This window comes from Ambystoma mexicanum, chromosome 13, assembly GCF_040938575.1.
Source record: "Ambystoma mexicanum isolate Mex_15411 chromosome 13, UKY_AmexF1_1, whole genome shotgun sequence".
In the NCBI taxonomy this organism is placed as follows: domain Eukaryota; kingdom Metazoa; phylum Chordata; class Amphibia; order Caudata; family Ambystomatidae; genus Ambystoma; species Ambystoma mexicanum.
In genome coordinates, this window is record NC_090938.1 from 819,177,801 (window position 1) to 819,191,078 (window position 13,278).

Consider the following 13,278-nt stretch of genomic DNA (forward strand, 5'->3'; position numbering starts at 1 on the left):
CTGATTGGTGCAGGCCGCCCCTGTGCAGGGCTGGGGTGAGGCTGAGTGAGTGAGTGCTGGGGAGGCTCTGCCTGGAGACTGGTGACGTTGTGAGTCTCTGGGTTCTGATTGGTGCAGGCGGCCCCTGTGCAGGGCTGGGGTGAGGCTGAGTGAGTGAGTGCTGGGGAGGCTCTGCCTGGAGACTGGTGACGCGGCGGGTCTCTGAGTTCTGATTGGTTCAGGCGGCGGGGTAAAGTGCTGGGGTGAGGCTGAGTGAGTTCAGAACTCCCGGGAGAGTGAGTGAGTGCTGAGGGGGCGCCGCCGCTGCTCTCAGAGTGACTGCAGTATAAAGTGCACGGGGGTCTCAGCATGGGGGGAGTGCCTCTCTTACTCGCCCTCTTGGGGGCGCTCTGGGCGCAGTCCGCGCGGGCAGGGTCGCACTCTTTCCGCGGGTTCTACTCGTCCCTCTCAGAGGAGGTCCCGGGGGTCCCCCGCTTCTCCATAGTGGGGTTCGTGGATGACGTCCCCATCGAGGGGTACAGCAGCGACACCCGCAGGCTGGAGCCCCGGGCCCCCTGGATGCGGAAGATCGAGGACCCCCAGTACTGGGAGAGGAACACGGAGAACGCCCGAGGAACGGAGCCGGTGATGAGGGCCGACGTCAAGACTGTGATGGGGCGAGTCAACCACACCCGGGGTGAGTGATGGGGGGGGAGCACACACATACCCGGGGTGAGTGATGGGGGAGCACGCACAGACCGGGGGAGTGATGGGGGAGCACGCACCTAGCCAGAGAGTGAGTGACGGGGTGATGAGTGACAGCACACAGGGAGGGGGGGGGGTAACTTTAGGAGGAGGTGTAGCTGCCGGTTCTCCTCTGGTGGTGGAAGACCAGGCCCCCCACCCTCCCCCCATCTGCGAGTTTCACAGGGACTCGTGCCTCACCCCCTAAAGCTTCCTGGTCCTCTGAGGAACCACTCTGGGTCGGTGTGGGGGGGGGGGGGCATGGCCTGGATAATGGCCCCTACCCAACCCTCGAGGAATGAGCTTTACACGATTACCCGGAAGAGAGTCGGGCAATCGCACCATGGGGTTGTGGTGGGGAAGGGAGGGAGGGGGGGTGTAGCAGCACTTGAAGGGCTGCTCTTGCTCTCCTAATATTCTGGGGAGGGGTGCTGCCCGCACCCGAGGGGGTATTCGGCCCCACGAAAAAGGGAGGTAGGAGCCACTGAGTGACAGGACCCTGGAACCCGGTGGTGGGGGGCGGGGGGGGGGCAGTATAATGTCATGTAATTATGTATTTGTAAAGTGCTTATACACAGGTGAAGTGCTTCAAGGCGGGAAGGGAACAAGGGGTTGCCATCGTCATTCTTAGGCCTTGAAGTTTCCGAATGATCTAACAGCAATAACTAGCGCCCTAGGCCGGGGTAACTCTACTAGTGTAAGTGCGTGACAAGGAGTGGGGTAGAAGGGGGGCGGGGGGCAAACAGATCACTAAGCTACCGCATCAAGCCTGGCGACATTTCAGACGCTTGGTGGTTGGTCATCCAATGCGCCTATGCACGGGCATTTCAAGCACAACCAAGCTGGGAGTGGGGGGGGGGGGCAGAGGGAGAGACAGGACAGACTTGCAGGGCCTCAAGCATTCAAGGTCATACAAGTGCGCATAACAGGAAGTGCGAGGGAGGAGGAGGGGGACAAGTGCACCCAGTTCAGCGGGGTCCGGGTTAAGTGCAGAGTGGCTGCCCCTCTCATGGAGCATATGGCAGTAGTGCCAGGCAGAGTGCGGAGGCCCGGAGGCAAGTGCAGGACTGGCTGGGGAGCCTGGGACCTGTGAGGCTCTGGAGGTGCACCAGGCGACCAGTCAGCAAGCTGAGCAGGTTGGGGAAGAGAAGGAGGGAGGGAAAGAAGCGAAGAGAAAGGAGGTTAGGAGGGAGGAAGAGAAGAGGTAGGTCTTGAAGAGTTTCTGGAAACTTAAGGAGGTCCGGCTCAAGACAGAGAAAGGCAGGGAGGCTGTACCAGAGGGAGGCACCTGCAGAGGATAAGGATCTACCCCCAAATCTCTGGAGAAAAAGCTCACCCACAGAGGGTTGCAGGAGCCCGAGGGCAGGGCTCTAGAAGGAGAGTATTTGGGAAGAGAGCGTTGTACATGGTGCAGGCCCCGACCCCAGAAAGCCTTGTGGACTATGCAGGGGGTCTTGACCTTGATCCTTGCAGCAATGGGGAGCGCGGGAGAGATGCATTCCCTGGGCTTGAGGCCAAGGATATGATATTTTAGGATAAGTCAGTGACCAGCTCCCACCCCCTCTCTATTAATTATAATGAACACGCATCAGTCAGAAACCAGATACATGTTTATTATAACATTGAATGTTGTGTGAGGGGCATTTTCCAGGTCCCCAGAGCAGCGTCCCGGGTGTAAAAGCAATCAATTAATTACATAATCACCTCTTATTTGACACCTTAAACACTGTTCCGGAGCATTTCCTGCTTTTTCTGGGGCACAGAGCAGAACTGCCATTTCCAGCTGCCCCTACGCTCCGCCAGCAAAAACCCTGCAGCCACAGATGCCTGGGATTCCAGGGAATCCGCCTGCTCTTTACAGCGGGGGACGTTTCCTGCGGCCACAGATGCCTGGATTCCAGGGAATCCGCCTGCTCTTTAAAGCAGGAGGACGTTTCCTGCGGCCACAGATGCCTGGATTCCAGGGAATCTGCCTGCTCTTTAAAGCAGGAGGACGTTTCCTGCGGCCACAGATGCCTGGATTCCAGGGAATCCGCCTGCTCTTTACAGCAGGAGGATGTTTCCTGCCAGGGAATCCGCCTGCTCTTTACAGCAGGAGGATGTTTCCTGCCAGGGAATCTGCCTGCTCTTTACAGCAGGAGGATGTTTCCTGCCAGGGAATCCGCCTGCTCTTTACAGCAGGAGGACGTTTCCTGCGTCCCCAGTAGAATCCGCCTGCTCCTCACGCCCGTTTCTTGCCGCCTTTGTGCGTAATTGGGAGGCGGACTTTACACTCCATGCAAATGTTGCTGTGTCTACTTTGCACACCTGGCGGCGCAAGTGATAAACCGTGCAGGGCGGTCCTTCTTGTGTACACGAGACCTCAGCCCACCGTGCAGTTTACATGTTTTATAAACCCCCTCCTGCCTCATCAGTATGAAGATGTCCAGTTCGTTGCTCAGGAGGGCATTTATACAATGTGTAAACTGCACGGACTGCACCCTCTATAGTACTAGCGCTTCTCAGCTCGGCGCTATACTTCTAAAGCGCGGCGCCTGCACTCCCAGCAAAGGCGCTACATTTCTCTCAATAGCACCTTCACTCTTCAGGAGATCTGCCAACCTGATGTGGGCAGCGCCAGCATTTCCCAAAAGGGGGCTTTACTCTAAAGTGCACAGCATGAGCACTTCGCAGCGCGGCTGGCACAGTTCACAGCAGGCTGGCATACTTGCTCTAGTGTGGCAGTGCTTCCACGCCCGTGGCTGTACTCAAGTGCACAGCATGAGCACTTCACAGCGCGGCTGGCACACTTGCTCTAGTGTGGCAGTGCTTCCATGCCCGTGGCTGTAAGTGCACAGCATGAGCACTTCACAGCGCGGCTGGCACACTTGCTCTAGTGTGGCAGTGCTTCCATGCCCGTGGCTGTACTCTAGTGCACAGCATGAGCACTTCACAGTGTGACTGGCACACTTGCTCTAGTGTGGCAGTGCTTCCATGCCCGTCGCTGTACTCTAGTGCACAGCATGAGCACTTCAGTGTGACTGGCACACTTGCTCTAGTGTGGCAGTGCTTCCATGCCCGTGGCTGTACTCAAGTGCACAGCATGAGCACTTCACAGCAGGCTGGCACACTTGCTCTAGGGTGGCAGTGCTTCCATGCCCGTGGCTGTACTCAAGTGCACAGCATGAGCACTTCGCAGCAGGCTGGCACACTTGCTCTAGGGTGGCAGTGCTTCCATGCCCGTCGCTGTACTCTAGTGCACAGCATGAGCACTTCGCAGCAGGCTGGCACACTTGCTCTAGTGTGGCAGTGCTTCCATGCCCGTGGCTGTACTCTAGTGCACAGCATGAGCACTTCGCAGCAGGCTGGCACACTTGCTCTAGGGTGGCAGTGCTTCCATGCCCGTCGCTGTACTCTAGTGCACAGCATGAGCACTTGGCAGAAGGATGGCACACTTGCTCTAGGGTGGCAGTGCTTCCATGCCCGTCGCTGTACTCTAGTGCACAGCATGAGCACTTCGCAGCAGGCTGGCACACTTGCTCTAGTGTGGCAGTGCTTCCATGCCCGTGGCTGTACTCTAGTGCACAGCATGAGCACTTCGCAGCAGGCTGGCACACTTGCTCTAGGGTGGCAGTGCTTCCATGCCCGTCGCTGTACTCTAGTGCACAGCATGAGCACTTGGCAGCAGGCTGGCACACTTGCTCTAGGGTGGCAGTGCTTCCATGCCCGTGGCTGTACTCTAGTGCACAGCATGAGCACTTGGCAGCAGGCTGGCACACTTGCTCCAGGGTGGCAGTGCTTCCATGCCCGTCGCTGTACTCTAGTGCACAGCATGAGCACTTCGCAGCAGGCTGGCACACTTGCTCCAGGGTGGCAGTGCTTCCATGCCCGTCGCTGTACTCTAGTGCACAGCATGAGCACTTGGCAGCAGGCTGGCACACTTGCTCTAGGGTGGCAGTGCTTCCATGCCCGTGGCTGTACTCTAGTGCACAGCATGAGCACTTGGCAGCAGGCTGGCACACTTGCTCTAGGGTGGCAGTGCTTCCATGCCCGTCGCTGTACTCTAGTGCACAGCATGAGCACTTCGCAGCAGGCTGGCACACTTGCTCTAGTGTGGCAGTGCTTCCATGCCCGTGGCTGTACTCTAGTGCACAGCATGAGCACTTCGCAGCAGGCTGGCACACTTGCTCCAGGGTGGCAGTGCTTCCATGCCCGTCGCTGTACTCTAGTGCACAGCATGAGCACTTCGCAGCAGGCTGGCACACTTGCTCTAGTGTGGCAGTGCTTCCATGCCCGTGGCTGTACTCTAGTGCACAGCATGAGCACTTCGCAGCAGGCTGGCACACTTGCTCCAGGGTGGCAGTGCTTCCATGTCAGAAGGACCCTTTACTGTTGAATCATAATAATAATAATTGGTTATTTATAACGGTCTTAATATCCAGAGGTTTCTAAGCACAGACCTGGGGATCCAGAGCGGGATCATCCATTAGGCCAAGTAGGCCCCGGCCTCTGGGCCCCACTCCTTTTAGGGGCCCCGCGACAACAGATCCAAATAAGGCCGTGCAGATCATTTAAAATTAATTGAGAGATAAGTTGTGAGGGAGGGCCCTGACATTTCAGCTGCCTAGGGGCCTCTGCTGGCTCGAACCTGAGTTGCTCCTCTTTGTCTTGCTTCCAAGACGAGCGCGTTGCCCCGGAGCTATCCTCCAGCAACGTTAGTAGCACAGGCTTGGCACCTGTTAGCCAGGGTCGGACTGGGCCATACAACTGTCTCGGGCACCAATGAAAGAGTGGCCCACAGGTATTAATATTACATGTTTGCACCACGCATGACACCCATGGGCCTCAGTGCACTCGCAGACACAAGGCAATACCCATAACGTGTCAGAGCAGGTGAAGTCCAGTAGCCACAAGGAACTCCAATCTAATCCTCTGAGTTACAGAGGAAGGTTTTATAGCTTCTTAAGGCCTTCCAGCAAGTGGCTTCCCTGATATCACTGGGAAGGGAATTCCAAAGGGTCAGTGCACCGACATTAAAGCAGGTACCCCAACATGTGTCAGTTTATACCGGGGTGCAGAAAGCTCGGCCAGTCCATTAGAGCGTAATGGTGGCAGGACTGGGATCTTCTGAAGCCGCCGTGTCGAGTAGGCCGGAGCTTGGCTCGCCAGACATGTATGGGGAGAGACCAGATCTCAAGAGAGATTTGATGGTGATCCGGTAGCCAATGCAGGGATCTCCTTGCCTGCAAATGGCCATTCATTCCTTTTCTGACACTGTTTGAATAGTACCCAAGTTTGGGGGCCTGGGGGTGGATAACATGTGATGCAATTTTGGGCATAACACTGGTCAAAACTACTAGCCACATAGTGAAGTAACTCATCAAACTGGCCCACGCCAGCATTTTGCGTTTTTGGTTTCGCCGTGAGCCTATTGCCCTATAGGCCAGTCCAAGCCTGCTGTTTGCAGTGTCAGCAGAGTCCAAGAATTGAATAGTCATCGTGTCTGAACACCAGGGGGTACTGCCAGGAAGTGTGAACACCCAGGGGGTACTGCCAGGAAGTGTGAACACCCAGGGGGTACTGCCAGGAAGTGTGAGAAGATGTCATGGCTTCAGTGTAACCCGCCATTTGTATAGCGCCTGTCAGCATTGGTATGGTCAAAAAACGCTACAGGTTGAACACCCTCGGAGGGACCGAAGTCCAGGGATGGGAAACTCGAGGAGGTGCTGGTATGCGTGTGTGCATATTAACCAATATGAGGAGTGGCCAAGTCCCTGCCAGCCACCCATGTCTACCTGTGCAGAATGTAACCTTAAATTGATGCCAGTTCGGTACCTTCCATGCCCTCTGTATGCGTGATATGACTGACACAGCCCCAACCCTACCAGCCTTGAACAGGTACTTGTCTGTTCAAATGTCAGCTGGATTCTATAAAGGATAGTCTGGCATAGGCACTGGTAAAGTTAGGTGCGCACCAGCCATGAGCCGGGCACCCCTCACCTGAGACTGGTAATGCTCCAGTGCTGTGGATCTGTCGCAGGAATCGGCCTACTATGAAAAGTGCAGCTTTCTCCTGCTCAAGAAATGTATCTTCAGCCTGTGGCTTCCTGGATCATATTCTGGAGAGATAGGCTGATGGGTTAATGTGCCTGCAGCCTATGGCTTCCTGGATCATATTCTGGAGAGATGGGCTGATGGGTTAATGTGCCTGCAGCCTGTGGCTTCCTGGATTATATTCTGGAGAGATAGGCTGATGGGTTAATGTGCCTGCAGCGTCCTGGATCATATTCTGGAGTGATAGGCTGATGGGTTAATGTGCCTGCAGCCTGTGGCTTCCTGGATTATATTCTGGAGAGATAGGCTGATGGGTTAATGTGCCTGCAGCCTGTGGCTTCCTAGATTATATTCTGAAGAGATAGGCTGATGGGTTAATGTGCCTGCAGCGTCCTGGATCATATTCTGGAGGGATAAGATGGTGGGTTAATGTGCCTGCAGCCTGTGGCTTCCTAGATCATATTCTAGAGAGAGAGGCTGCTTCAGTCTGTGGCTTCCTGGATCATATTCTGGAGAGATAGGCTGATGGGTTAATGTGCCTGCAGCCTGTGGCTTCCTAGATCATATTCTAGAGAGAGAGGCTGCTTCAGTCTGTGGCTTCCTGGATCATATTCTGGAGATAGGCTGATGGGTTAATGTGCCTGCAGCCTGTGGCGTCCTGACTCATATTCTGGAGAAATAGGCTGATGGGTTAATGTGCCTGCAGCGTCCTGGATCATATTCTGGAGAGATACAATGGTGGGTTAATGTGCCTGCAGCGTCCTAGATCATATCCTGGAGAGATAAGCTGATGGGTTAATGTGCCTGCAGCCTGTGGCTTCCTAGATCATATTCTAGAGAGAGAGGCTGCTTCAGTCTGTGGCTTCCTGGATCATATTCTGGAGAGAGAGGCTGCTTCAGTCTGTGGCTTCCTGGATCATATTCTGGAGATAGGCTGATGGGTTAATGTGCCTGCAGCCTGTGGCGTCCTGACTCATATTCTGGAGAAATAGGCTGATGGGTTAATGTGCCTGCAGCGTCCTGGATCATATTCTGGAGAGATACAATGGTGGGTTAATGTGCCTGCAGCGTCCTAGATCATATCCTGGAGAGATAAGCTGATGGGTTAATGTGCCTGCAGCCTGTGGCTTCCTAGATCATATTCTAGAGAGAGAGGCTGCTTCAGTCTGTGGCTTCCTGGATCATATTCTGGAGATAGGCTGATGGGTTAATGTGTCTGCAGTCTGTGGCGTCCTGGATCATATTCTGGAGAGATAGGCTGATGGGTTAATGTGTCTGCAGTCTGTGGCTTCCTGGATCATATTCTGGAGAGAGAGGCTGATGGGTTAGTGTGCCTGCAGCGTCCTGGATCATATTCTGGAGAGATATGCTGATGGGTTAATGTGCCTGCAGCCTGTGGCGTCCTGGATCATATTCTGGAGAGATAGGCTGATGGGTTAATGTGCCTGCAGCCTGTGGCTTCCTAGATCATATTCTAGAGAGAGAGGCTGCTTCAGTCTGTGGCTTCCTGGATCATATTCTGGAGAGGCTGATGGGTTAATATGCCTGCAGCCTGTGGCTTCCTGGATTATATTCTGGAGAGATGGGCTGATGGGTTAATGTGCCTGCAGCGTCCTGGATCATATTCTGGAGAGATACGATGGTGGGTAATGTGCCTGCAGCGACCTAGATCATATTCTGGAGATAGGCTGATGGGTTAATGTGCCTGCAGCCTGTGGCGTCCTGGCTCATATTCTGGAGAGATAGGCTGATGGGTTAATGTGCCTGCAGCCTGTGGCGTCCTGGATCATATTCTGGAGGGATAGGCTGATGGGTTAGTGTGCCTCTTGCAGCGATGCGTGTGTTCATAAGACTTCACAAATGCGGCAGAGTCGAATTAACCTTCACTTGTTCATTTATTTACAATGTAATGTGTTATAGTTAAAAACTTTACACATTTCATATAAAACATTATATAAAAACACGCATGAAACACAGAGGCATTATAAACAAGAGACATACAATTCCGAAAAATATAAAATACTGAACAGGTTTCTTGAATAACTACATCATAGTTCTTTGAATAATCGAGCAAAACCCTATTGAGAAGACACCGAGAATCTTTTGGGGAGGAGGGGGGGCATCAGCAGATTCTATAGAGTGCCAGGTGCACGCTATTACTGTTGGTATTCACACGCTATCCCCGAAAGGGTCGACCTTTAATCGAGTCTAAGTGACGGGCAAAGCCCCCGCGGCCTCGCATATAAAATACCCCAGTTCTGGACATACAGGGAATGCACGTGTGGCTGTTTCCCTGCACCCCAGATTATCACACAGTCACCAGCCTGCACCCCGGATTATCACACAGGGTTCAGGATTCAGCCAACAATGCTAAGCGGCCCACAGGCAATCATTTAAATAAAGCAGCAGATGGAAGACCAACTCACCCCAAGGTGGATGCTGTGGCGTCCCCCAGGGCTCCATTCATTCTATCCTTAGAAAAAGTCTCCATGACACCCTTGGCATCTCGGAGCGGGCACTGGACTGGCTTACCTCCTTCCTAACTGACTGTTCCTCCCAAACCGTTCTTGGCCCTTTCTCTTCCCCTTCTTCCTCCGCTACTTGTGGCGTCCCCCAGGGCTCCATTCCTTCGCCCTGGCTCTTTAACATATACCTTCTCTGCTGGCACGACTCTTTCCTCCTTCTCTCCCAACTTCCAATGCTACGCTGATGATGCACAACTTTCCTTCAAACTTCCCACTCACGCCCTTGCACCCTCCTTCATCCCTGACTGCCTCTTTGCCATCCAGGCCTGGTGCACTGCCAATGACCTCTGCCTCAATACCAGCAAAAGAGAGATCCTCCTTATTGGGTCCCCTGCACCCTACTTCTTCCCTGCACTCTGGCCTTCCACCATGGCCCCCCCCTCCCCCTCCACTGCAGCTAGGAATCGCAAAGTCCTCTTCAACTCCTCCCTCTCTTTCGTCCCTCATATTCAGGACATTGTCAAGAAGTCCCCCTTTCAGCTCTTCCTTATCAAAGTGACTCTTCCTTTCCTCACCTTCCCCCAGAAACTCAATGTCACCCGTGCTCTGGTTCTCTCCAGGCTAGACTACTGCAATAGCCTCCTCAATCTTTCTTCCTTCACCCTGCGACCCCCTCCAGCTAACCCAGAATAGGGCAGCGAGACATATCCTTGGCCTCAAGCCCAGGGACCGCATCTCTCCTGCCCTACAAAGCCTTCACTGGCTCCCGGTCTCAGCACGGATTCAATGCAAATCCCTCTGTATCATACACAAGGCTGTCTCTCTCTTCAACGCTTCCTGACCAAATACTCTCCTTCCAGACTCCTCCATTCTGCCGGCACCAACTCCCTACGTGTTAAGCGCTTTGCTAAGCGGAGAGCTGGTGGGCGATCACTTTCCTCGGCTGGCTCTCTCCTGTGGAACAGCCTCCCTCTCCCTCATCGTCTTGAGCAAGACCTCCTTAAGGTCCGAAAAAGCCTCAAGCCCTTTCTTTTTACCTCCTCCTCTCTTCCCTGCTAATCCTACAGCAGCGTGACTGATGTGCAGGGCCCTTATGTGTCCTTGGGGCCTTGACCCCCCCACATCTCTCGTCTCAACCGCTTTCTTAATACTGCACTTACTTGGCTCACCCACTCGATCAGTGATTGCGCTTAAGTTCTGCTCCTCCTTGCACTTACTCTTAGCACTTCTCCATGAGCATCATAGCACCTTTACTCCCCCCCCTCCCCCTCTGCACTTGGTACGTTCTGAACACTCACAAGGCATAGTAGGTTTGTCTCCCCTTCCCTTATTCTCATTATTTGTTTGTACTATTATTGCAATTATTTATCCTTGCTGTAATTGATTGTCCAACAACCCCTGTCCCCACCCTGTTGCCCTGTGGGCGCTTTGAAACAGTTTTGCTAATTGTATAAGCGCCTAACAGCAGAATGTAAAATTCCTACAAAAAAGATCAAAACCTCAGCATGAAAGCTCAAATTAACAGTCTTGTACCACACCCTCCTCTTATATAAGGCTATTGTCTCATATATGCCAATATCGCTCCAAAAAGAGCAGTTAGACTATTGGGAGAGAGATTATAGGCTCCAACTTAGACGATTGCAGCAGCCTTTTGACAGGAGTAAACAAAGGGGAAATCGCAAGACTCCAGGTCTTACAGAACAGTGCCATCAGAGCTATAATCAGACTTAAAAAATACGACCATATCTCAGAAGCCAAGAGGGGCTTACGTTGGCTCCCGGTGCAGGCTAGGATACACTTCCGTTTGCTCACCATAGTGCACAAATGCCTGGAGGGTTCAAATCCGCAATATTTGGCAGAATGGATAACCAAGAAGCCTGCTGTAAAAAAAAAAAAAAAAACACTACTATACATAGAGCTGACTGTGGGCCGCTGGCCTGGCTCTGAGAATAGAGTTACGGTTACCACTACCATACAGAGAGCGGACTGTGGGCCGCCGGCCTGGCTCTGAGAAGAGAGTTACGCTTAGAGCTGACTGTGGGCCGTTGGCCTGGCTCTGAGAAGAGAGTTACGCTTACCACTTCCATACATAGAGCTGACTGTGGGCTGCTGGCCTGGCTCTGAGAAGAGAGTTACGGTTACCACTAGCATACATAGAGCTGACTGTGGGCCGCTGGCCTGGCTCTGAGAAGAGAGTTACGCTTACCACTACCATGCATAGAGCTGAAGGTAGGCCGCTGGCCTGGCTCTGAGAAGAGAGTTACGGTTACCACTACCATACATAGAGCTGACTGTGGGCCGCTGGCCAGGCTCTGAGAAGAGAGTTATGGTTACCACTAGCATACATAGAGCTGAATGTGGGCCGCTGGCCTGGCTCTGAGAAGAGAGTTACGGTTACCACTACCATAGATAGAGCTGACTGTGGGCCGCTGGCCTGGCTCTGAGAAGAGAGTTAGTTACCACTAGCATACATAGAGCTGACTGAGGGCCGCTGGCCAGGCTCTGAGAAGAGAGTTATGGTTACCACTAGCATACATAGAGCTGAATGTGGGCCGCTGGCCTGGCTCTGAGAAGAGAGTTACGGTTACCACTACCATACATAGAGCTGACTGTGGGCCGCTGGCCAGGCTCTGAGAAGAGAGTTATGGTTACCACTAGCATACATAGAGCTGAATGTGGGCCGCTGGCCTGGCTCTGAGAAGAGAGTTACGGTTACCACTACCATACATAGAGCTGACTGTGGGCCGCTGGCCAGGCTCTGAGAAGAGAGTTACGCTTACCACTAGCATACATAGAGCTGAATGTGGGCCGCTGGCCTGGCTCTGAGAAGAGTTACGCTTACCACTACCATACTGTAAAGACTGGTAGGGGGTGTCTGTACTTCCGCTCTCTATATGGTAGAGGAGAGGCACAGAGGACCCCAGCCAAGATTCTCTATTGTGGTAGCAATGGACGAGCAATCAAGGCCTAGCTTCTCAGGAGGTGATGCAGGCTGGTTCTTAAGTACAGTGTAGTCCCCAAGCCCCCACAAAGGAATGTCCACACACTGTATTACTGAAAACACAGTCTTTATATAATTAATATTCAAAGGTTATATACACTTATCACAATAACGCACTTTGTGCTCAGGAAAGTCAACAATGGTAAATATCTACAATTCTAAAGTGGTACCACTAATACTGTCAGAATGTCACACAGATCAATAGCAAGGAAACCAGCAATAGAGAGAGGAGGGAAAGCAGATGGTTGAAACAATAGGCAGAATACTGACCCTGTTACCTAGGTACAGTTCTGTGTGGAGATCCCCCCCCCCACCTGGGCAACCTGTAAAATAAAGAGATATAACACAAGCCCAGTCCATATATTGTTCAATAGTCTTATTCTTCGAAGAAGCGTCGACAGATCCTTCTTGAGTGACCCCCTTTAAAGCCGGAGTCACGGATCGTCGAGAGGCGTCGAGGAACTCGGTGTTCGGCGTCGGGGAATCGACGGCCCTTCTTGAGTGCCTTCCCTTTAAAGCGGGAGACACGGGTCATCGAACGTCCGACAGTGAACGAGGTGGAACAGCGTTGATGAGGCGGCAGGCTTCGATCCAAGCGGTGCTCGTCGGGACGTCGGCGTCCTGCGAGGAAGAGGCGTGCGGGGCACCTCGGCGACACTAGTTCTGGACCGCAAAGATTGGGAATGACGGTGGCCCAACAAGGGCGTCGAGCCGCTCGAGTCTTTGGGGTCGTGAGGTGGCGGGAAACCCACCGGCGGATTCTCCTCGGTGCGTTGGTCGTCCTCGATTTTCTCCGGCAGGATAAAGCGGTCGACGGTGCGGACGAGGGAGTCCTTCGATTCGAATGTTCTTAGGGAAAGGAGCGGGCGGCTGCAGTCGTCGGTGGCACGGCGTCAAGCGGTTCCCTCTTCTGGGACGACACGGCTTCGACGGGCCTCCAGCGGTTACACGAACCTGTGAACCCTGGTCGACGGCAATGGACTTCGACAGCGTCGAGGTCCGGGTGCTTTACTTCGTTCTCCTCGGCGGTCCCCTTCTCCGGTCGGCAGCCTTTCG

The 13,278-nt window shown here is 53.5% G+C and overlaps 1 protein-coding gene across 1 annotated transcript in view; it reads left to right on the forward strand.

Moving 5' to 3' along the window:
- The first annotated feature begins 242 nt into the window (after positions 1-242).
- LOC138522062 (RLA class I histocompatibility antigen, alpha chain 19-1-like) overlaps positions 243-13,278 on the forward strand; it is a 285,577-nt gene continuing 272,541 nt past the window's right edge. The window contains exon 1 of the mRNA XM_069635303.1: positions 243-676. Within this exon, the coding sequence (XP_069491404.1) occupies positions 349-676 (328 nt within the window). The 5' untranslated portion in view covers positions 243-348. The remainder of the gene's footprint in view (positions 677-13,278) is intronic.